The sequence below is a fragment of the Aquarana catesbeiana genome, linkage group LG01 (genome assembly GCF_042186555.1).
Source record: "Aquarana catesbeiana isolate 2022-GZ linkage group LG01, ASM4218655v1, whole genome shotgun sequence".
Lineage (NCBI taxonomy): Eukaryota > Metazoa > Chordata > Amphibia > Anura > Ranidae > Aquarana > Aquarana catesbeiana.
In genome coordinates this window covers 515,823,537-515,848,861 of record NC_133324.1, presented here as the reverse complement: position 1 = coordinate 515,848,861, position 25,325 = coordinate 515,823,537, and the positions used below count along the sequence as shown (strand labels likewise).

Genomic DNA, 25,325 nt, shown 5'->3' with positions numbered 1-25,325 from the left:
ATTTTTAGGTACCGTAGTTGGTCGCCATTCCACGAGTGCGTGCAATTATAAAGCATGACATGTTTGGTATCTACTTACTTGGCATAAAATCATCTTTCACATTATACAAAAAAAAATGGGGTAACTTTACTGTTTGTTTTTTTTCAAAATTTATGAAAGTGTCCCTTTTCCCAAAAAGTTGCGTTTAAAACACCGCTGCACAAATACCGCGTGATATAAAATATTGCAACAATCGCCATTTTATTCTCTAGATTCTCTGCTAAAAAAAAAAAATATATATATATATATATATATATATATATATATATATATATATATATATATATATATAATGTTTGGGGGCTCTAAGTAATTTTCTAGCAAAAAATATGGATTTTAACTTGTAAACACCAAATGTCAAAAATAGGCTTAGTCATGAAAGGGTTCATTAACCAAACCTCCCACTCTATAAGCAAAGTTCACCAAAATTTGGGGACCTTGGTTAGATATACAGGACACTAGTGACTCCTTGTTACATTTAATTTCTGACCCTGCACTATAATTACTTTAAGTAGTTTATCCTATTCTGATTCACTGTCTCTACCCTTTATTGAGTTTGAGGTCGCAGTACAACTGTAATCTGTTGGGACAACAGCGGTAACTGTGTCTTTAGTGATAATTTGTTCTGGGGGGTACTTCAGGTGAACAAGCTAGTACTATCTACATACTAGAGTAGTTATTCTATTCAACATTGCTTACTCTGGTCTTTCCATTCTATGTAAGCTTTCTTTTTTGTGTGGTTGTTTATGATGCATGTGCACACACGTACAGTACAGTACACTGACTGTATTTATCTGGTGATTCTGGCACGTTTGCTGTTCTTATAATCTCCGATATGTGCGTGCTTTTTCATCTGTTTTTGTATCTTTTTTCAGTTACAAGTCTGGACTACAATATGCCTTTGTAACGATATAACATGCGTAACTTGTATATGCATCTAATTTTTTCAATAAACCAAGCTTAAAAAAAAGAAGGCAAATAGAGTGCTAGCTTAGCAAGGGAAGTTTCAGGAGAATTTTTTCCAGAGCTTAGAGAATGAGTTGAAGCTCTTCTCATTTCTATCTTCAAACCATGTGCAAGCAAAAATGCTGTTTTTTATTTTCCTTGAACATGATTGGGTAATCTTTTAAAAATGAGATTTCACCACTTTCACTAAGCTCAGGGTAAAATTTCCTTGCAAAGTACATCTTTGCAGGCAAAAGTAAACAGCATATTTGAATTTAGGAAATCAACCCCAATAACTTAAATACCTAAGGTGCATGTCCACTGCCCCATGAGTCATACAAAACATCCCTTGCACCAATGATTTACTGTCAGCTGTGAACTCCATTTGTGTCCCACCAGCTGCTGTCTCCACATCCACCTCTGTCTGTTGACTGTCGGCGCTGTGTGCGGCTGTCTGAGGCAGTGGCACAGTTTCACACACTTCCTCAGTAAACAGGTGTTATTGAAAGAGAAGTCTGCTGCTGATGGGACCCTGACAGAGTTCACACCAGCTGACAGGTAAATATTTTTGCAGTGCAAGTAAAAATTTGAGGTTTACTTTAATCAATGACTCATATTGCTGCAAGAAAACCTGTAAACGTCATCACACTATACAGTAAGCAAATCTCATACCACCAACAAACTAAAAGTATGCAATGGGTATAGAAAAACCAAGAAACTTGGCAGAGTAGAGATGAGGAAATGGGGTATTATGTACAGAAGCAGTTGCACAGTTACATACAGAATCTCACAAAAGTGAGTACACCCCTCATATTTTTGTAAATATTTTATTATATCTTTTCATGTGACAACACTGAAGAAATTACACTTTGCTACAATGTAAAGTAGTGAGTGTACAGCTTGTATAACAGTGTAAATGTGCTGTCCCCTCAAAATAACTCAACACACAGCCAATAATGTCTAAACCGCTGGCAACAAAAGTGAGTACACCCCTAAGTGAAAATGTCCAAATTGGGCCCAATTAGCCACTTTCTCTCTCTGGTGTCATGTGACTCGTTAGTGTTACAAGGTCTGATGTGTGAATGGGGAGCAGGTGTGTTAAATTTGGTGCTATTGGTCTCACTCTCTCATACTGGTCACTGGAAGTTCAACATGGCACCTCATGGCAAAGAACCCTCTGAGGATCTGAAAAAAATAAGATGGCCTAGGCTATAAGAAGATTGCCAAGACCCTGAAACTGAGCTGCAGCACGGTGGCCAAGACCATACAGCGATTTAACAGGACAGGTTCCACTCAGAACAGGCCTTGCCATGGTAGACCAAAGCAGTTAAGTGCATGTGCTCAGCGTCATATCCAGAGGTTGTTGCAAAATAGACATATGAGTGCTGCCAGCAGTGCTGCAGAGCTTGAAGGGGTGGGGGGTCAGCCTGTCAGTGCTCAGACCATACGCCACACACTGCATCAAATTGGTCTGCATGGCTGTTGTCCCAAAAGGAAGCCTCTTCTAAAGATAATGCACAAGAAAGCCCGAAAACAGTTTGCTGAAAACAAGCAGACTAAGGACATGGATTACTGGAACCATGTCCTGTGGTCTGATGAGACCAAGATAAACTTATTTGGTTCAGATGGTGTCAAGCGTGTGGCGGCAACCAGGTGGGGAGTGCAAGACAAGTGTGTCTTGCCTACAGTCAAGCATGGTGGTGGGCGTGTCATGGTCTGAGGCTGCATGAGTGCTGCGGGCACTGGAGAGCTACAGTTCATTGAGGGAACAATGAATGCCAGCATGTACTGTGACATACTGAAGCAGAGCATGATCCCCTCCCTTCAGAGACTGGGCCGCAGGGCAGTATTCCAACATGATAATGACCCCAAACACACCTCCAAGACGACCACTGTCTTGCAGAGAGTAAAGGTGATGGACTGTTCAAGCATGTCTACAGACCTAATCCCTATTGAGGATCTGTGGGGCATCCTCAAACTGAAGGTGGAGGAGTGCAAGGTCTCTAACATCCACCAGCTCTGTGATATCATCATGGAGGAGTGGAAGAGGACTCCAGTGGCAACATGTGAAACTCTGGTGAACTCCATGCCAAAGAGGGTTAAGGCAGTGCTGGAAAATAATGGTGGCCACACAAAATATTGACAGTTTGGGCCCAATTTAGATATTTTCACTTAGGGTGTACTAACTTTTGTTGCCAGTGGTTTAGACATTATTGGCTGTGTGTGGAGTTATTTTGAGGGGACAGCAAATTTACACTGTTATACAAACTGTACACTCACTACTTTACATTGTAGTAAAGTGTCATTTCTTCAGTGTTGTCACATGAAAAGGTATAATAAATTATTTACAAAAATGTGAGGGGTGTACTCACTTTTGTGAGATACTGTAGTTAAACTGATTGAACAAAAAATACAAGTATATCCATTTTAACAAACAAAAAACAAAAAAAAAACAACACACTCAAATAGAAAACCTCCATATACACTATCCATTACCCACAGTTGATCCAGAGAAAGTAAAAAAACCCCAATAAAGCATGATCCAATTAGCTTCAGCAGGGGAACAACTTACTTTCTGATACCCCAAGAGGCAATCGGATATTCCTTGTATCAACTTTACCTATAAATATTAGTATCCATGCATTTAGTAAAGAACCCAGGCCTTTCTTAAAACAATCTACCGAGTTGGCCAGAAAGGCAATCTACTTTACATTTTCACAGCTTACTGTGAAGAAGCCTTTCCATATTTGGAGATTAAATCTCTTTTCCTCCAGACATAAAGAGTGTCCCCTTGTCCTCTGTAATGTCCTTAAAGTTAAAACTCTACACCAAATTATATGTACTACCTATGTATTTATAGATGTTTGATCATATCCCCTCCTAATCTCCTCTTTTGAAAAGAATAAACTTAGTTCAGCTAATCTTTCCTCATAGTTGAGCTCCGCCATGCCTCTTATCAGTTTGGATGTCCTTCTCTGCACTTTCTCCAGTTCCCCAATATCCTTTTTGTGAAATGGTGCCCAAAGCTGAACTGCATATTCCAGATGAGGTCTTACTAATGATTTGTACAGGGGCAAAATTATATCTCTCTCTCTAGAGTCAATACCTCTCTTAATACAAGAAAGGATTTTTCTCACTTGGGAAACCAGTGCTTGGCATTGCATGCTATTATTAAGCTTATGATCTACCAGAACACCCAGATCCTTCTCCACCATTGATTCCCCCAGTTCTACCCCCTGGTATATATGATGCATGCATATTTTTAGCCCACAGATGCATAACTTTATCAACATTAAACCTAATTTGCCACACAGTTGCCCAATTAAACAGTGCATTGAGGCTGTAAGTTGGAGACATCCTTTAAGGATGCTATTCCATTGCATAGCTTGGTATCTGAAACAGTAACAAAAATTTGTTATGAATAATTAATAGATATAATGCTGGAACAGAGACTGCAGCTGGACCAGGTAAAACACAGGCTAGTACTGTTTGACTATGTTTACACTTGTGGGGGGGGGGGGGGGTAAAACCACACGGTCAATCGTTTTCACCATTCTCCAACCACTCCCCTTAAGCTGCAAAGGCACTGGATTGGGTTATACACATGCTGGGGCCACAATGCTTTATTCTCTCCCCACCTGCATTCAGAAGGCAATACTGCCCACTGAACATGACCTGTTCAACTGAATGGGGCCGCAAATGCATGCAATGCACGTGGTTCTGGTGGTGCAGTGGTGCAGGTTTTTAGATGTTAAAATGCAGATAGCTTCTCAGAGAGTAAAGCTTGTGCAAATAAGCCCTTATGAAGTGGTCAGAGGATGATGGGTCTGTTTAAAATGAGCTTGTGAAAGAGCAACCACCTGCAGAATCTTTAGTTTGAGACCAGAAGGCCCACACCCAGACTGAAGTTTCACCAGCCTATGAGAGGAAATATAACCTTGTTCATCCCGAAGGCCTGGTTCACACATATGCATTTTTTTTGTGCGTTTTCAGTTTTGCACAAACACACTACAGTCCATTTAACGTGAACTACATCCATAGGAAACCATATCTGTGCATTTTATGGAAAGGGCACGGGACTTTTTTCTGGTTTTTGGTTCCATAGACTTCAATAGATCAAAAACGTGTACTTAAAAAAGGCAAAATGTACTTGCAATATGCAAACTGCAACCTGCATAGGTGTGAATCAGGCCTTAGGGACATAAAAAAAAAAACAAAACGCGAAATGCATGAAAAATGCATGCAAAAACGCATCAAAAACATGAGTTTAAAAACACAAAACGTGCCTAAAAATGCATCAACCGCAACCGCATAGATGTGAACCTAGACTTATTGTGTTGCTACATGCTTAAACAGCTCCATTCCTAAACAAGGGGAGGAATTAAAATACACTTTTATGCATTGTAAAATACCAGAGAGAACACATAAGACTAAATATGCCCTAAATGAGCCCTTTCACAGTTCAAAGACAATCACTTAGTGATAAATAAACATGCCTACATAGATATTTCCTATATTATTATCACTAGTATAGAAAGACATGCAAAAGACAACAGTAAAACTGAAATGGGTTACATACTTTTGCATTTTCCATAGTACATGACCTCCAGGTCTGGCTGTCCACGACATTTGTGGGTGATAAGTTCACATTCATCCTGGTAAGTGTTCCCATCAGAGCCACATACAGGAATATCACCGTTGAGTCCTGAACAGTCAGGGGCACATTCGCACTGAGGACGCCCATCCTTCAGAATACACGTCTTTCCAGGGGGGCACTGGACCCCATCACAGCTGTCTGCATTAAGAAGATAACATTAAAAAATCCTTGAGCTAAAGGCCATATAGGCCATGCATTTTACAGATACTGTAATCACGTTTTGTTAAATGTGATGGCAATTGCAGCCCTTTTCTGTCTCTGGGAAGGAGTTACAAGGGGCCCTATGTTCCTTGTTACAAAGCCTGTTTTCAACCAATAATGTGCCCGACTGAATTGGTTGATTCTGAAGGTAGTTCAATAGTCATTATCGGGGATTATGAGTACGTTCCAATAAGAAGCTGTGCTTTTTTAAAGCACAACCTGCCTGCTATTAAAACGGGGCAGTGCCAGATGGCGACCGGATCTTGATCATGGCAAGGATGTTCGACAGCAGACACCCCTGATGTGATCACATCAACACTGCCTCAATAAACTAAGGATGTTTGGGTGAGGTCTTCCAATAACATGAAACTGCTCATGAAAACCAGAGCTGAAACAACTAGTTTCTGGACAAAGACACAGATTTCTGACACAGGATTAGGATACATTAATCTAGGTAAGACACACCATTTGTTACCCACAATATTGTTAGTATATCTACACAGAGTTTAGGTGTAAAAATACATCTGTCCATATTATTCATCTTTGCATAGAGACTATAAGGCTCATGATCTAATTCAAGAAATACATTTTCTTTTTTTACTTTATATTAAGGGGTTTATTTACAAAAAAAAACAACCCCTTAATTTACCTAACATGAATTTCCTATGAACATCAGCTCCATCTAGTGGCTTGAAATTTCTTTATTATAAGAATACATCTTTATGGCCACTGGATGGAACTGAGGATCACAGGAAATAAACATATTAGGTAAAATACAGGGGTTATTTGTGACCACTGAGAGAAAGCATAGAACAGCTGTACAACAGTTTTTTTTTTTTTTATTGGACCCCTTGCCCATTGTAGTGTAGATTTTTTTATATGGAAGTGGTATACCGTGCTAATTAATCAAAATGTGCAAACAGCAGCAACAAAAAACATGAGATATATTCATGCAAACAGAAATAATAAAAACGAAAAAAGTTAAGCTTATTTGATTGAACCACTAAAAATGAATTAAATGGGAATGTGGATCAAAAATGGCAACCCAAAGGGTATTGAACCCAAGAGAAGTGAGTATTACTAAATGAGTAATGTGATAAGTCAATTGCACATATAAATAAAAAAATTGGTACAAATGTTAACGTCTCTGAAAAGTGAAGAAATAATCTTAAATGCAACAGTGTTCTCAAATAAGAAAGATCCAGGATTCTCACCACCACCCAGGAAAATGGAGATCTCTGTGTGATAATCAATCAATAAGTGGGGACTCTTACTGGAAGGAGTGGACCTCCTGTAGCAGCGAGGTCAAAAGCACCTGCAGATATAGCCCTGTGTGGGGTCAGAAGGCACGTCCCGTCTCGAGGATTCACTGACAGTCTGGGGCAGTCTTCCTTGATATCCCGCTAACGTTCAGCTCTCCTCCTAGAGATCCCGGTCCTCCAAACATCACAGAGCTTATGAAAGAATAGGAGCTCCAATAGTGTATTAACGTAAAAAACGTATTTTATTACTTAAAATCCGTTGCTGGATATACATACAGCATAAAAAAAGTTTGCCGGCAAAACAAAAAATTCGAACACCCGCACTTCCAGGGTCATGTGGGGCATGATGACATCAGCGTGTAGCTCCGCCCGACATGTTTTCTTCATACATGATGTCTTCCACGGGTGGCGCGCTGAGCCATCACCAATTTATAGCACAACAAGGAAACCAAGCCTCATTTTCACCTTGCCACCATATTGCAACTGGTGTATAGCGAATTAACACTCATTACATAGAGAGGAATAGAACCAAGTCTTAATGTGACTTCAGGATATGGGAACCAATTGGGCTGTCTCATAAAACAAGGACCAGAAATATGAAGAATAAAATTGTCAATAGACAAACAGATCAAATCCGCAGATGATATAGATATAAATAATAATAAAAGTACAAATATTGTGATGCAAAAAAGTCTGAAACCTAATTACAGTTAGTCTCCAGTCCTCACATTGAGACGAGGACCTCTAGTGAATGTATCAGAAAAAGGACTTTAGATCTGTCTCAAAGACAAAATCCCAACTCATAATTGCAATCTAAAGTAAAAAATATGTTTATAAGCAAAAATAAATAATAATATTAGGCATTATCAATAAAAGCATTAATTTCCACATCTGCATTAAGGCCCAAAGGCCTGAGGCATTTAACCCTGTATATCCAACTCATTTTGAGTTTAGAGATGGCACATCTCTTAGGTCCTCCTCTCCAGTGTGACTTCAACTTATCTATACCTATAAGGGAGGTACCTCTAAGGTTTTGATTATGGACCTCAAGGTAATGCCTTGAATTGCAATGCGCAAGGACAAGTTAGAATGTAAACTACTAGCTAGTGGAAATACACTTTTTACATTTATAATATCCTACCAAATTCTGGAAGAACATTAATTTATTGTTGTTAGGGGGATCGCAAGCACTAGGGGCTAGTGAGACCTTAAGGGAAGGAGCTCCTCTAAATACCACCTGTGGTCTATCAGGAAGAATGTGGCCAAGTATGTGATCATTTTTCAGTATATGCCAGTGTTTACGCACAAGTTTTTTAATCGAGAAATGTTGGTGGACTATCCAGTGACAAAAGGCCAAGAGAAATCAGTTTATTCACTGGTCAGTTTAGGTTTCTCGACCAGAAGTCGGTCCCTGCTCAACTCTTGAACTTCCAACAGTCTCTGATCTAGGGCTTGAGCAAAGTAACCTTTCTCGATAAACCAGTTAGTTAAAATACTGGCCTGTACCTTAAAAACTTCTATTTTAGTACAATTGCACCTTAGGCGCATATATTGGCTTTTTGGAACTGAGTTTAACCATGAATGGTGGTGACAGCTATCACAAGGAATGAAGGTATTCCTATCTGTGGGTTTGAAATAGGTGGAAGTTAGGAGCTGGCATCCATCCGCCCATATTTTTAGATCTAAAAAAAATATGGTATGTAGATCTGCCTCATACTTAAATTTGATACCCCTATCATAATCATTTAAGTCCTCCATTAAAGTGTGCAAAGACTCCCTAGTCCCATTCCATTCCCCACGTGACCCCGGAAGTGCAGGTGTTTGAATTTTTTGTTTTGCCAGCAAACGTTTTTTTCGCTGTATGTATATCCAGCCATGAATTTTAAGTAATAAAATACGTTTTTTATGTTAATATACTATTGGAGCTCCTATTCTTTCATACGCTCTGTGATATTTGGAGGACTGGGATCTCTAAGAGGAGAGCTGGACAGTAACGGGATATTGAGGAAGACTGTTGCAGACTGTCGGTGAATCCTCGAGACAGGACGTGCCTTCTGACTCTGCAGAGGGCTGTATCTGCAGGCGTTTTTGACCTCGCTGCTACAGGAGGTCCACTCCTTCCGGTAAGAGTCCCCACTTATTGAGTGATTATCACACGGAGATCTCCATTTTCCTTGGTGGTGGTGAAATTCCTGGAACATTTCATCTTGCTGGATCTTTCTTATTTGAGAACATTGTTGCATTTAAGATTATTTCCTCACCTTTCAGAGACGTTCACATCTGTATCAATTTTTTTATTCATATGTGCAACTGACTTTTCACATTACTCATTTAGGTAATACTCACTTCTCTTGGGTGCAATACCCTTTGGATTGCCACTTTTGATCCACATTCACATTTTATTCATTTTTAGTGGGGTTAATCAAACAAGCGCAACTTTTTTAATTTTTATTAGATTTTTTTTAAATAACTGTTTAGTTTTACATGCAGCTTGTCAGGGGAGCTAAAAACTAATGAAGTACTGTAAGAGTACCACTGTCTGAGAGGACTTCAGATAGCTGTCAGGAAGGACAAATTTGCAGTTAATTTCTCTAATCTAGAGTTTATGGAATTTACAAGGCGGCTCCTCTGTGTTTTCTATCGTGGGAGCTAATATGTAAAATGTTTGCATTTGGGTATCCTTTTCTAAATGTAAAATATGCCATAATGAGTAAAATGAAAAAGAAGGCTGGTGGCAATTTCAGGAATAAAAGCACTTCTTTATTTCAAATCCATTAGAAAAGCGATATGACACACATGGTACATACTGGTCAGCAGACACGGTTTCACACACCTGTGCTTAATAATTGCGAATTGCCCCCAGTAAACACGCTTATTCCTGGAAGTGCCGCCAGCCTCCTTTTCCTTTTACATTTTTCTCTGGCTGCGGACCAGGCAGGCATCATGGGTTCACATAGCAGCCAGGGATCTCCACAGGCTGCTTTGGAGCGGTTTTACCCTACACTGCTTTGTATGCCATAATGAGCTTTAGGGCAACCAACGCTCCATGATTTCATTACAGTTATTTAAAAAACTAATGATTTTACTCTCACAAAGCTTCTCCACAGGCCTACCTGCTTTTCTGAATAGCCCTGTTACTAATTCTGTTAGTGTGTAAAAAAGATCCTCCTTGATGTCTTCGCAGAGTCTTGCAATAGTTGGGTTCTGAGGGTTAATATTCCTTAACACACCACATGCTTTAAGCACATGCCACTTCAAATAAAATGAACAGTTTTTGTTTAGTTTTCATTTATACTTTTCCTTTAAACTAAACCGATTTGAGCAGATGGGTCAAATAAATGAGGATATTAATGAAGAGCTTTAATTTCAGTTTATTTTTATTGTTCTATCCCCCAGAAGACAAAATACATGCAGTACCTTTTCCCATGTTCCTTCAAGCTTTGGAAGCCTAGTTACAAGTTCATAAAGAGTGCCCCCATTCTCCCTCATAGCCGTCCGACAACGTAGCTAGGCAGGGGACAACCATTTGATAATCGTCACTTGTCTAAGCATTTGCCCAGGGTAAGCAGTGGCAAGAGGAATGCAAAGGCACAGGAGACTGACATCCCTGTCTTCCCTCTGCATTCCTCTTGCTGATTGTCTTGGGCAAGTGCTTGGAGGCAAGACAAGCCCCGGTTATTAAACAGTTATATCCTTGCTAGCTACGTTGTCAGTCGGCCTCGAGTTAAAGGGGTGCCCTGTGTAACCTCATAGCTAGGCTTATAAAGCACGTAGAAACATGGGAACAAGTACTACATGTACTTTGTCTCCTAGGGGAACAAACACTGAAAAACTGAAGTGAGCACTTTTTAAGCCATGAAGGTTTTCTCTATGTGGACTGTACAATTCCCCCCAGAGGAGTGTAGTCTGATGGTCAGATCTTACAATTAGGTTTTGAGGTTTCCATATTATTAGGCACATAAAAAAGAAGCTTTAGAACATTTGTGGTACCCATGAAATCTTCAAATACTACCACCTTGCCTCTAATTACTTAATTTCATCCATCTAGGACACCAGTCATATTTGTGGCTCACCTCTGCAGGGCTTGCAGTTGACCAGTCCTAGGAAGCCCAGCAGGCCTATCTTGTTCATGGGGTCAGTATAGTTGGACCAGGCAGTGTCTAGGTGTCCATCCCCACAACATTCATCCCATGTTACTGCTGTTAACAGCATCAAGCTGCAGGTTGAACTTGAACCTTGTAGGAGCCAGCATGTTCCCCCTGCAGAAATACACCAGAGAAATTCCTTCATCTCTGTGCTACATCTAATGTAGTATGGAAAAAACAATGAAACAAAAAATGCAAAACTATATAGATTTACCAGTGCTCTGCACCAATCCTTTTTACTTAACTGAAAAACAAATCTGAATATGGGTGATAGTTTTATATCAGAGCATTGGAACTCAATAATATTTTATGCTAGAAAATAACACTTAACACATTTGAAAAACTAAACATATAATCCAAAATGTAACCACTACATTTAAAGTAAAATTAGGACTATGGACATTTACATATTTAAATTAAATTTATAGCCAGGCCTCACCTCTGTAGCTGCAGGTAAAGTGGAGCAATTCATCCTGAAAGTTCACACTAGAAGCACTGAAATCATTCACCATGCTCCCCAATACCAGAGCCTCTGGTCTGTGTTTACATTTGACTACAGGGCTGCCAACCACTGCTGGGAAGGGGTATCAGAGTGAGCTGAGATAGCTTAGATAACTACATCAGTGCTTCTGCTCTAAATTTGAGGATGAATTTTCCTTCCTTGTTATCCACTGTAAACTACCAATTGCCCTGGCCCAAGTGTAATAAAGATGAAGAGATATGGACATGTTTGAAATTCATATAAGGAGAGCAGCCTAGGATGATAACCATGACTTCCATAGAAAAAGCGGAGGAGTGATGTAGTCACTCTGGGATATGAAGTATGCTATTTGCCAGATTACCAGGTGAAAATAAAGGAACAGAAGGTTTAAAAAAATAAATAAAACATATGCAACCAGCACACAAAGAGCCAGTAAAGCCCATGGAAATGCATATTATATGTATATTACATTTTTGATTTTGGGTTTAGGATAAACTGTAGTCAACTGAGCATTGTAAACAACAAGGCTGGTTACGAGTGGGATGTGTAAAGAGTGAAGAGCACTCCATGTGGCAAATAATGGCATCAAAATAAATTCAATTACAGAGTACGTAGTTATGGATTTAGTAAAAAAGGAAAACACAGACTCCAAGAGCCTAAACTAAACCCTGGCCATTTTATTGTGAGGCCCTGTATTGTTTGAGAAGAAGAGTAAGCAAATTTTAATACAGGAACAACTTGTGTAAAACCCAAGGCAGAAACAGAGCATGAGATAGCAAGAGGGCCAAGGACAAGTGGCATCAGTTGATCTTTTGTTTATATGACGTCTTTCCAGGAAAATCAAGCGTGGATCAAAGTGGGCATTTTGCATCATCTTAAATCTTTAGTTTGCAGCCACAGCATACAGAAAATGTCTCTAATTTGACACTAGTCAAGAAACCCTGCCAAAGTGTACGGTCAAAGGCTCTTGATGAAGATGATGCCCCTTTGTGAGGTGAGTGTTGGTTTAGATGTCCTCCTGAAAGGACCCAGACAAACAATCTGCCCAGGCATGCCTAGCCTCAGACATTCCACCCGAACTTTCCATAAACCCTTGCCCTTTTATGGGGGCAATTTCAAAAACCAGACAGCAGCTATGCATCTTACATCATACAAGTGAACAGGTGCATCTGCAATAAATTAAATGCACTGCATGACCTCATTTTCACTGTAATGTATAAAAGTATAAGGTCAGAAGGTACAACAAACTGCATAAAAGCTATAAATGAATCTACATCTGCTTCTTCTGGTTAGTCAAAAATCTGTGGGGCTGATTTACTAATCAGGTTATATAAAAAAAAAAAATCACAATTTTGTATTCCAGTTGGATTTTTGAAGTCAGTGCAGGCGGTCCCCCGGGTTACAAACATCTGACTTACATACGACTCCTACTTACAAAGGGAAGGAGACAACAGGAAGTGAGAGGAATTCACTCCTGTAAGAGTTATCATGGGAAAAGGGTGTCTCCACTGAAGCTTTATCACCAATCCTTGTTTCTACAACAACCCAACATTTTCAATATCCAATTGTCATAGGGACAGAAAGTGAGGTGAAATCTTCTGAACAGGGGCAAAGACAGCAAAACAAATGTTACAGGGGTGTTAACCCTTCTCTATGCTATACAAAAAATTATTTTTTTGGCTGGAGCTACACTTAAAAAATGTACCTGTTCCAACCAAACAACTTCAACTTAGGAACAACCCTACAGACCCTATCTTGTTTGTAACCCGGGCACTGCCTGTTTAGGTCACTGTGTGATATCATCTAGTCAATCAGTTTTAAAAGTAAAAGAATAGGAGGTCACTTACATGAATTATCCTATATGTAGGCAAACATGCTATACATTTAAATGTACTCACAAATTATATTTCTGCAGTAATAATACATGGGTGCAGTCAGTTCAAAAAATGCAGTGTAAAGCTGGCCATGAACTGTGCAAATGTTGGCTGGTTACTGAGGTGGCCCTGTCAAGGCTAATTATAACCTAAAGGTATGACAAGTGTATCAATTTCTATCATCTATCATATAATGCAACATAATTGATCGCACAGGTGTGAAAGGGGCGATGCACTGCAATGCATGTTCACATCTCTGCATTGTTTTGCAGCGCAATTTAAAAAATATGATTTATCCCCTTATTTCTCTGTTTTACAGCATTGTGAGGAATAGTGTGATAGCGCCTCATAATATGCTACAACCCGCATTGAAAAAAATCACAAACAAAATGCAGCTAAATCGCAAACACACAGGTGTAAACAGGCACTAAAGCTAGCTACACTATTACATTTTTATATTTAGCTCACAGGCTCCTCCATCCATGCTACACAGTGCAGATGGACAAATCTCCTGCTGACTGGATGTAGCCACTTTTCGACTGACCATTTTACGCCTAGCTCCTTCGATTTTTCAATCAAGGGATGTTGGCTGGTAGGGGGTCAAGAGGGCCATCCACTGATTGACTTTCACCAGAAACTGGCTAAAATTTGAACAGCGCATGGCCAATATAAGATTAGAAAGGAAAATGAATCCATTGTGCAATAGAAGAGGGTTGGGAATATTCATTCAAAAGTTACCCATTTTTAGTTATGACTGATCCTTAAAATGGAAGATGACAGTACGCAATAAAAATGTAAAAGCAGGCAGCAGGCCATTATCTTTGTGTGCGTATTTCTAGCATCTGAGTAAAGAGATGTACATGTACTGTAGAATGTACTAAAACTGGTGCAGACAGAATGTGGAGCAGCTGTGCATAGTAACCAAGCTTCAGCTTGTTCAGTTAAGCTTTGAAAATAAAAGCTAGAAGCTAATTGGTTCCGGTTCCAGTCTTAGAGCTCATTCACACAGGTTCTTAATCGCATGCAGCAGCCAGAGCCGTCTGTTTCTTTTTTTTTTTTTTTCCCACTGCTGAGCTGTGTTCTGGCAGTTCATATAAAGTGAATGGGTACACTATTGCCTGTGTACAGTCAAGTTTGGCAGGTACGTAGGGACGGGTGCACAGACCCCGATAGAAAGCCTGTGCACCCAGGTCCATGCACCTGTCTATGTGGACCTGTCAAACTCAGCTGGCTGCAAAGATAATGTGTACCCATTCAGTTTTTATGGGCTGCCTGCACGTAGCTCAGCTGTGGAAAAATAGGAAACAGACAGCACTGGCTGCTGCATGGGGCTGAGTGCTTGGCTGAATGAGCCCTTATGGTGGCCATACATGCTTCAATTTTGTTATCTGATCGATGTGCAATTTGCTCAAAATGATCAAATCAGCAAATAATCAAACAGACATCATTTTTCTACCAATTATTTTCGATCGGATTCAGTCAAACTGAGTTAATCGGCCAAGGCGGGAAATTATCAATCGTATTGCATCAATCAGCAGCACTGAGATGCTTTGTTCATGAATTCTATCGTCTTTCTGATTATGAGATTGCATGGTGAAAACAAAGATGTGATCGATAACGATCTTGGTCGCATCTTCTAACTATCAATCGAAATCCACTTCCCTGTGTGTGTCATATAGATCGAATGGGTTGTTGACTATAGATCGATTATTCCTATCGGGAGAGATCAATCGGAAAAGAAATGGATCATTTACGGGAGCGTGTATGACCACCAATAGTGGATCCATATATGGTGCCGGCAGAGTTTGTAGAGTGCATGGGGTTCATCCAGGGCAGGAGGTGTAGAAAAGAGGAGGGGTGGGGTGGGGGGGGGTCTGGTGTGACTCACCCGTCTGCATTGTGTCCCCTCCAGGGATAGGGTGGCATCGGCTAACAGTCAGCAGCAGGAGAGTGAGCAGCACGAATGGTAGCATGGTGCACGAAGTTCCCAGCTTGAATGGGAACTCTTTAGGCTGTCTGATTGCTGTCTACCTGAGTGAGTGATTGAAGTCTGGCTGTCTGGGTGAGAGGCTGCCTTGGTTTTTTTTTTTTTTCCCTCTGATGCCTTCCCTGTGTCTGAGCAGGTCTGTTCTTCAAGCCTATCTCTTTCTGAGATTTTGGTGATTCGTGTCCCTCCCCTGTTTATTTGCCACTTCTCCCTGTGTGTGTGTTCCCCCTGTGGTGTGCCTCCCTCTGTCTAGTGTGTCAGGATCTCCCCCTGATTTGTGCCCCTATGTCTGTCCTGTGTCTGTGTCTAAGAATTGGACAGATCAGTCTGCCCCCTCCTCTCCCACTTCTTGATTTCCCCCCTTCTTCTCTGTCCCCTCCTTCTCCTCTAAGTCCCTGGCTGTCTGTTTTCTCTCTCTGCCTGGCCACTTTTTACTATTGCTTCACCTGTTTATGTGTGGAGCTGTGTGTCTGACCCTTGTCTGGAGCTGTCTGGGAATGTGACGTCTGACATGTGAGAACATTGCTGGAACTTTATCTACTTGTCGGTGCTGTGAGTGTGTGGGTGGGTGTGTCTGGGGGTGTCTTGCTGCTGTCTGGTGGTCCTGTCCAATTCTTGCCCCCCTCCCCTGTGCTCAGCGTCTGCCCCTGCTCTGCCATGTCCATCAGGTAAGATCCATGGATGCATATTGTTGTGTAGCGTATTAATGCGCTGCGTTGCAGTACAGGGTGGATTATACCCCACTAAAGTATTTATTTTTATCTATTTTATATAGAAAATAAAGTACACTCTTTCGACAAAAAAAAATGTGTGCACACCTCCTCCATTCCTGACCCACCAACATTACACATTTTTCCCTGCACAGCAACCGGCATGTGTCTGCTATGTGTCTGTCTGGGTCTGTCTCATTGGGCTGATTTTTTGTTTTTTTTGTTACTTACTGCTGTAATATCTCTCAGTTTGAAGTTGCTGTTTGTATTAGTACACAATTATCTGTCAATCTGTTTGGGTTTGGTGGCATGTTTGGCTTGCGTGTTTGTCGGTCCAGGTTTATCTGTCTGGGAAGATCTGTCAGAGTCTGGGTGCCCCTCTGGCTGTCAAGAGTTCACAGCAAGACCCCCCTGTATTGGCCCAATGCCAAGCCTTTATCAGTGGGAAAAATGCATGGCTTTAACTCATTGCATTCTGGAGGGGTCATACCAGGCAGATTTTGGAAAAAGAACTATGCATCGCTTCATTTTTATATCCATCTACCTCCAGTCGTAGAAGTGGCATTTTGAAAAAGAAGGTATGTATTTGTATATCTAGTCATAGAAGTGATATTATAAAATAAAAAAAAGGTATCTATCTATCTATCTATCTTGTCAAAGGAGTGATATTATAAAAAGAAGGTATTTATCTATCTATCTAGTCATAGAAATCTGAATGTCTGTCTATCTATCTAGTCATAGAAGTGATATTATACAAAGAAGGTAACTATCTATCTATCTATCTATCTATCTATCTATCTATCTATCTATCTATCTATCTATCTATCTATCTATCTATCTATCTATTATTGATATTTTTGAAAAATATGTACCTATCTTCAGTCATAGTTGATATTTTGATAACCATTTATCTACCTCCATCATGCTAACTTAAAATAGAAGGAATCAATTTCTCGAGCCATAGAAGTGTTACTTTAAAAAGAAGCTATCTTTGTGTCTATTTATTTTGCATGCCAGGAAGAATCCTTAGGTTTACCATACACTGTACAGTCTGGTTGTACAATCTCCTTTAGATGTACCATCAATATGTTGCGAGAATACAAGCTATACAGATTGTTTAGGTTTGTCTTCATGTTACATAGTGTTGGTAAATCTAGGGGAGATTGTACATTGGCCAGCTTTTCTTTTTGGATAGAAAGCTCACTGAGGGCAGGAACTCATGTGGATGTTCAATTTGTAATACACTGCGTAAATTGCCTTTGCTATATAAATACTTAAAATATAATAATACTAGGAGTAATAGTTTAAATAATAAGGTATCTATCCAACTGTCTATCTATTATCTATCTATAATTTCTCTAAATATCTATAAAGCTTCTTATATATATATATTATATATTATATATCTATAACTATTATCGATCTATCTTGTCTACAATCTAACTTCTATCTATAGATCTATTTTCCATCTTGTCTACTAACTATCTTCTATCTATAGATCTATTATCTATCTTGTCTACTATCTATCTTCTATCTATATATCTTGTCTACTATCTATCTCTATCTATCTATCTATCTATCTATCTATCTATCTATCTATCTATCTATCTATCTATCTATCTATCTATCTATCTATCTATCTATCTATCTATCTATCTATCTATCTATCTATCTATCTATCTATCATGTTTGTCAACCCATTTTTATTGTCCATACATATGTTTACCTGCATTTTAACATTCTGATTATGTTTGTCTTTCTCCTGAAAGGTGAAGAGAATAATAACATGCCCATTCCAGTAGCTGCAGAACTGATTTTTTTTGGGGAGTGCCAAAGCAGGCACGGATAATGCTGCATCTTTTTTTTTTTTTTTTTTTGCCAAGACAGAGTACAGAATTACAGCTGTTTTCAATGGTACATGTAAAAGAAAAGAACTGTGAAAAGTAGCTATTAACATGTTAGTTGCTTCCTTATCTGTAAAGTTTAAGTTAAAGTCTATGGAGAGAAAGTTTTATTTCTGTGATATGGATGGTTTAGTAAGGTTCACTGAAGATCTAAATCAATAGATTGCAAATGCCAAAATGTACAGGTGTGTGGATGGACGCAGGTTTTAGAATTGATGATTTCAATTTATGTGATGAAGCCCATTATTTTAACATATAAAAGTATAGGTTGACAAAAAAGAAAATTTATAAAAGATGTTTGATTATACTATCCCTCATTTCTTGCAATAAACGGATAAAATTGCTACTTCACGTTCATTCTATATCTTTTAGCTACAACTTTTCAAATGTTCCACAGGCAAAGATAGAAAGACTGGGAAATATCAAGATATATACGTACAATAAAAGGACTGCACTGAAGTCATGTCATAAAGTACTTTGTAGGAATATGAATTTGCAAATGAACTTGTAATTTACTGATCATATTGAGAAGCTGCTAGTGGGGTTAATTTACTAAAACTGGAGAGTGCACAATCTAGTGCAGCTCTGCATAGAAACCAATCAGCTTCCAGGTTTTATTGTCAAAGCTTAAGTGAACAAGTTAGAAGCTAAATTATATTCAAAAGTGGTGCCGTGCTCCCAAATGCTAATGTGCTAGTGTCCCTTTAAATCTGTTTGCATAGCAATTTTCAAACTCAGCATATCATATCAAACCATATATAACATTAACAAAACAAACAATGCATCAGTCCATAAAGTGTCCTTTGGCATGAATTCACTTGCATATGCTCAGGGGAAATCCCCCTGAGGAAGCCACATGATCCTGTGGCGTAACGCATAGGGGAGGGGCTGATCTGTTGTCATGCTGGGGCGAGAATTGTAAGCATACAGTTTAAATACTGTCTGATTGTCTTATGCCCACACTTTGAGGACTAAATATTTTTTAAAGTTTGGTGCACTCTAAGCACCAGGAAAAAGTGTTTTTATACTTAGTGTTTATTAAACCGGTTGTTTTAAAACATAAACCACTATGTCCAGCTTTCTCCCTTTACGACTTGGGCTTATGGAGATAAGTGTAAGAGAAGGAGGATTCTAATCTGAGGATCGCCAGCTAAGGAGTGAAACATCATAAAACAGATCCCCAGAGAGGGACAAAAGCGCATATAGACCATTGGTTGGTCTTATCCCCCAGGTGAGGGCACATCGGATTAGGGGATTATCACTAATGCATGTGGATGACTGGAGCACATAGTGATGAACACTAATTAATGAAGCAGTCATTTGGATATGTGAACACAAGCCTGTTTTTTTATGAAAGATTGAACATATGCAAATGAATTCATACCAAAGTACACTTTATGAACTGATGCATTGTTTGTTTTGTTAATGTTATATAGGTTTGAAATGATATGCTGAGTTTAAAAATTACTATGCAAGCAGATTCAAAAGGGACACTAGCACATTAGCATTTGGGAGCGCAGCACCACGTTTGAAAATAAATTTGCACATTGATACACGTTTAGAGAGTGTGTATAGGTGTGAGTGATCCGGTTAGTAAGTTTTGGAGTCTTATAACACTCAATAGCACAACATAGCAACGCGCAAGTACACCCATTTTTAACAAGTTAGAAGCTGATTTGGCTACTATGCACACCTGCACCAGATTTTTACACAAGTTTTAGTAAACCAACCCCACTGTTCTTTAAATTCTATTGCAAAGCAGGAAGCACAGTAAACACTTTTTAATCTTTCTTTCCAATAATTTTAATCCCTAATTTAAAAATTTCAGCCATGTATATTTATGTTAGTGTGATAGACCAAGAGCGCAGAGAAAATGAGCACATGGAGGCAAATCACACAGAACCCAATGTGCAGGTGTTTATTGGGGAACTTGAGTGTATAGGAGGGGTAGCAATAGGGCACAGCACAGATAAATAGTCCACAGGGCAACAATTATTACAGCACTGATAAAAAGCCCACAGAATGGGGAAGAAGAGTGAGGTTTACCTGCCAGACCCTGGTGCCTGGGGGAAGGAAGGCTGCGGCTGGTGTAAGGAGATCAATACACCAGCCACAGCAGGGGATCCGACTGCCTGGTGCATTGCACCCAGTAAACGTGGAGTGGCGGGAATTGTGTGTGAGGGGCTAGGTGTTGGCTGCATGGCTCCCCGCATATATAGTGCTTTGGAGAGGAGGGGGACATGCAGGAAGCAGAGGGGGAAGCCAGGGTGCTGTTACAGATCATAATATACGAACAAAAGAAAGGTGGGTCACTGTAGTGGTAACAAGCACAGAGACTGGGCATTGGTGCAGCAACGAGTGAAGTGGGGGTATGTGAGAAGGGTTGTAAAAGCAGGAAGGAGGATGGCAGTTATGTGCAGCGAAGAGATAAGACAGCTTTTGTATTGGAGCCTATGAAGATCCCAGTACCCCTGACGCTCTGATATTGCATCTCCCTGTTACCCATCACATCTACCATTGAACCTGGACCCCTGACTCTGAACCTCCCTGTCACACAACACCCCAATGCAGATCCCTAACACCTCAGACATTGCTGCCTGCCAGCACCTTCCCCCCTTCACTACCCAGTGACACTGCCACTGCATGCTCCGCCACTGCTCCCTCTGTTCCTGCTAACCCCCATAACCTGCAATCACATACAGAGAGGAGGAGAGATGAAGCCTGCAGGTTTTGGGCTTTCTGGTCACTGATCATCTCCCAGAAACTCAAAAGATTTGCTTCAACCTCTGGGAGACATGGGGGAAGACCCCAAATACCAAATGTCTCCTGGATTTCCTGGGTAATTTGACAGCTATACATTGGCAACTCTGTTCTATAGTCAGTCAAGTATTCCTCCAGCCTCTGGGGGCACTGTGCACATTGTGTATATTACTGGGGAAAGGGGGAGCTTGTAAGCCTCTAAAAAAAAAATGGACAAAGCATATCTTTATATAGTGTGTACTTGCCTCAATCCATGGCAAATGTGGATCTGGTCTGCTCTCTCCTTCCACCAGGCAATCCCCAGCACACAGCAGCTGACTGAGAGCCTCAAATGCGCATGTTTCTCTAGGAGGCTGTGTCCCTCCACTCAGGTCTCAAGATTACACTCAGTTCTGTGCTGTGCAGTATGTGACATCAAATCCACTCCTCCTTCCTTCTGGAAGCTGAGAAATATCATCTTAACTTTGCACTTTGGAAGGCTGTGGGGGAGAAAAGGATGCAAATAAATAGGTACAGTTTATGTAGGTGTATCACTTTAAGGATGCCCCGTTTGCCAGGGACTGTCCCTGTCTTGAGGAGTCTGTCTTCTTGAAATAGCCCCCCCTGGCATCTCAGCAGCCCTATGTGCAGGTGCTTGAACAGAAATTGCCCATCCAGATTCCAGAATGGCATCAATGGAGCCCCCTGCATGTGCGTGACCAGTGAGTTTGCTGCGCACATGCAGTCAGCTCCAGAGGCACCATTTTGGAATCTGGATGAACGATTGCACAGGTAGATTACTGAGAGAGCACCTGTGCTGTGGACTGCCAAGTGCTAAAGACTGTTGAGCTAGCACTTGCTCAGGGCAATGTTTACCCTGCTCAGCGGTGGCCAAGGTTAATGCCTTCATAACCGGGAGGTGTGCATGAATTATAGTTCGAAAACCTGGCAAAAAAAAGGGGTAGAATAAAAGCCAGAATTTGACTTAGGATGTGAGCGACCACCAAGCCAAAGGACAAGGTAGAGAATCTTTAAATGACTATGCTGCAGCATAGGACAAAGTGGAATATCTTTCAACTACTATGCACTGCTGCACGTCACCCTGTGCATTACTTTATCCTGACCTCTGCAATCTATGTGTTAACCACTCCTGGCCCCTGCATTCTGTACATTACTTTCTTCTGACCTCTGCACCCACCAGCTTGAATTTGGAGCAGCATGGCCAGTTTAAGAGGGTAACTAAAACTACATTTTACTTCCTGTATTCTCCTTTTACAACAAGGATAGGATTGAATACAATGGTCTGATATATACAATCTTATTAATAGGTTTCATATAAAGAATTCTGGTCTATTATTGGTTTAAAATTAACGGTTGATGAAATGAAATCCAATGTATAACTAGGGTTGCCATCTGTACAGGAATGACCCGGACAGTCCAGGTTTTGACAGCTATGCCCGGGTTTCTGTCCTCCTGAAACCCGGACACAGCAGTATAGGCTCCAGCCAGTGTGGGAAGTGGGTGTTCATACCTCCAGCCCACTAGCAGCATAGCCGCCCCGCTCCTGTAGCTGACTGCGCTCCATCCTGTGTCCTGCCAGCAGCGCGACCCCCTCCTGTCGCTGGATGCACACTCTCCCGCCAACAGCACCTGCCCCCCCCACAGCTCCTGTCCTGTGGCTTCAGTGGTGAGCGTTCCCCTCCATCCACCTATCAATGTGCCAATGCCGATTGGCAAATGCAGCCTGCCCTGAATGTGCTCTCTCCCGTCAGCAGCACGCTCCCCACTTCCTTCCCCTGCTCCAGCAGGGCTAATGATTTTTGGCAGTTTCACTGCCACTGGTGATTGCTGAATGGTGACAGTGGTGAGTCGGTCCCGGTCCGGTCCAGTCCCCCTCGCCCCTGTCAATGCACAGCTAGGCTAATGAATCCTGAATGCTGCAGCTCACTGTGTGCTCTCTTCCCCCAGCACCAAGCCAGCCCCCCTCCTCTCTGTCAGCCCCCCTCCTTTGTCAGCCGCCCTCCTCATCTCTGTCAGCCCCTCCTCTGTCAGCCCCCCCCTCCTCTGTCAGCCACCCCCCTCTGTTAGCCCCCTCCTCTGTCAGCCCCCCTCCTCTGTCAGCTCCCCCCTCCTCTGTCAGCTACCCCCTCTCCTCTGTCAGCTACCCCCCCTCTGTCAGCTACCCCCAAACAGCACGCACCTCTCCACTTTTTCCCCCGCTCCAGTGGGGCTAATGTCCTGCAGTCGGGTCACACTGCACTGTCTGTCTGTGCACTCTCTCTCTCCCACCCAGCCGCCGGCAGCGATGCCGCCAGAGACAGTGAACGGAGGGCCACTTGACTGCAACCAGGGATGCTTTTGCAGGAGAAAGCATGGTATTACAGACTCTGCCCCCTAACAGGTTCACACACACACACATCTTTGCAGCGGCTCCTGAAAGGCAAGGTTTTTTTTTTTCTCGCTGTAATAGAGGTTTCTGGGGGGGGGGCACAGGCACTGTTTGATATTTAATCTGTTATTTTCTTCTCTATTTGTGGGGTGCCTGCAGATTGATTTGGATTTTTTGGGCTTTTTTTATAATTAAAAGGTGCTTGAAAGGGTTGTAGAATGCACAGTGCCACTTTGTGAACAGTTTGTATGGGGTTGGGTTCAGTAGAACTGATTCAGGTTTTTGGATGGAGGTACACTGCCCTACTGACACCGTCCACTGCTCTACTGACACCATCCACTGCTCTACTGACGCCGTTCACTGATCTTCTGACATCGTCCACTGCTCTAGTGACACCATCCACTGCTCTACTGACACCATCCTCTGCCCTACTGATACCGTCCCCTGCTCTACTGATGCTATCTACTGCCCTACTGACACCGTCCACTGCTCTACTGCCACCGTCCACTGCTCTACTGACACTGTCCACTGCTCTACTGACACCATCCACTGCCCTACAGATACGGTCCTCTGCCTACTGACACCATCCACTGCTCTACTGGCTGACAGTGTCCACTTTTAAGGTAGGCTAGTTTCATATTTTAATTGACATTTCTTTTATTAATCAAATCATATTTTATGGGTACACAAATGCTTTTGTTTAATTTAACCATGCCCCTTTAAGTCCCCCCCCCACACTTAATGCAATTTGGCCACAGCCACTGTTTACCGTAGCACACCTCATTATTACTCTCTTTGGGTAACCCAAAAGGTGTCCCAGGTATTTTACAATCCTATAGCGTGTTCTACAAAAAAATTGCTGTGAAATTGTTCGGGTTTGGCTTGAAGAAAAGGTGGCAAACCTATGTATAACACCTATTTTTCTTGCATACAAAATATGTTTTCCAGTTGTATTTCCTGTGCGCTAAAATAAAAAAATTGAACAGATTCCTCAATGCATGCTATAAAGCCTTGATGGACGAATCACCCTCCGTGTCTATTGTACTCTGAGAGCCACTGTTGGAGGGTGTCAGAATACCTAAACAGTGGCTGCATCTGATTGGATTGGGTTGTTCAGCCAAAAATGTTTCATCCAGGTATGCTTTTTGAGTCAAAGGATGTCAGGTGTATAGGTGGCCACATGGCCACCCACTGAGCAGCACGTTCCTGTTGCAATTTGCATAGTGTATGGCCATATTTAGTGAATTAATCCTAATAAAGGAGCTAGAAGGGAACTGGTTAATGAATGCAAAGAAAATGATTTTACAGTAAGTCAAAAACCCTGTTTTCAAAGCCTTCTCCAGCTATATTGCATTTAGTATATAAGGTGTAGTGTTGGTACCATTTGCAGCGAGGCAGAACACCCGTGTGATTGGTGCCTAAGAACATGGCCATACATTTTTAACATCCTTGAAGTAGAAGCTGTTCACAGGCTGCAAAGTCAGTATTTGTGTATAAGGTGAAACCTGTGTTCACTTTGAATACCCAAACATGTGTGAGGTATATTAAAAATACAGGATTTTTAATAGCACATTACCATGCAAATTGGTGCGGTGCATTTTTGAAAAATAGTGCATGCAATACTTTTTTTGTGTTCCGGTGCAATTAGCAGGCCATTCAAAAACACAGGAATGAGGTGTGAACCAAACCTAAAGAGAACAGTCTCTGCTCCCTTAGTAAATCACCCCAATCAATGTCATGTGCATTGATCTATCCCATGTTGTTATTTTGTCAAGATTTTTCTGCATGAAGCTCTTTTTTCTTTAATTTTTTTGTTTATTTCCCTAACAGAAAGGATACCCAACCACAAAAATGTGTGTAAAGTTAATAATTGCATTTATAAATATTCATAAATATTCTATGGAGGTTGGGTTCATAGTGCTGTGTGAATATGGACCTTAAACGGAGCCAAAGACGCACAGGACCCTTCTGCAGTGCGCCCCGCAGCCGCCA

General features: G+C 41.1%; 1 protein-coding gene and 1 long non-coding RNA gene across 2 annotated transcripts in view; one reads left to right on the top strand and one right to left on the bottom strand.

Moving 5' to 3' along the window:
* Window positions 1-16,270, bottom strand: part of FSTL3 (follistatin like 3) — a 122,825-nt gene extending 106,555 nt beyond the window's left edge. The window contains exons 1-3 of the mRNA XM_073594043.1: window positions 15,493-16,270; window positions 11,178-11,363; window positions 5,564-5,779 (exon numbers count right to left, since the gene is read on the bottom strand). Coding sequence (XP_073450144.1) covers window positions 5,564-5,779; window positions 11,178-11,363; window positions 15,493-15,577 — 487 coding nt within the window. The 5' untranslated portion in view covers window positions 15,578-16,270. The remainder of the gene's footprint in view (window positions 1-5,563; window positions 5,780-11,177; window positions 11,364-15,492) is intronic.
* On the top strand, window positions 15,521-18,551 carry LOC141104262 (uncharacterized). The gene is made up of 2 exons (XR_012235482.1): window positions 15,521-16,879; window positions 18,071-18,551. It is a non-coding gene; the product is annotated as an uncharacterized lncRNA (long non-coding RNA).
* Window positions 18,552-25,325: the final 6,774 nt, after the last annotated feature.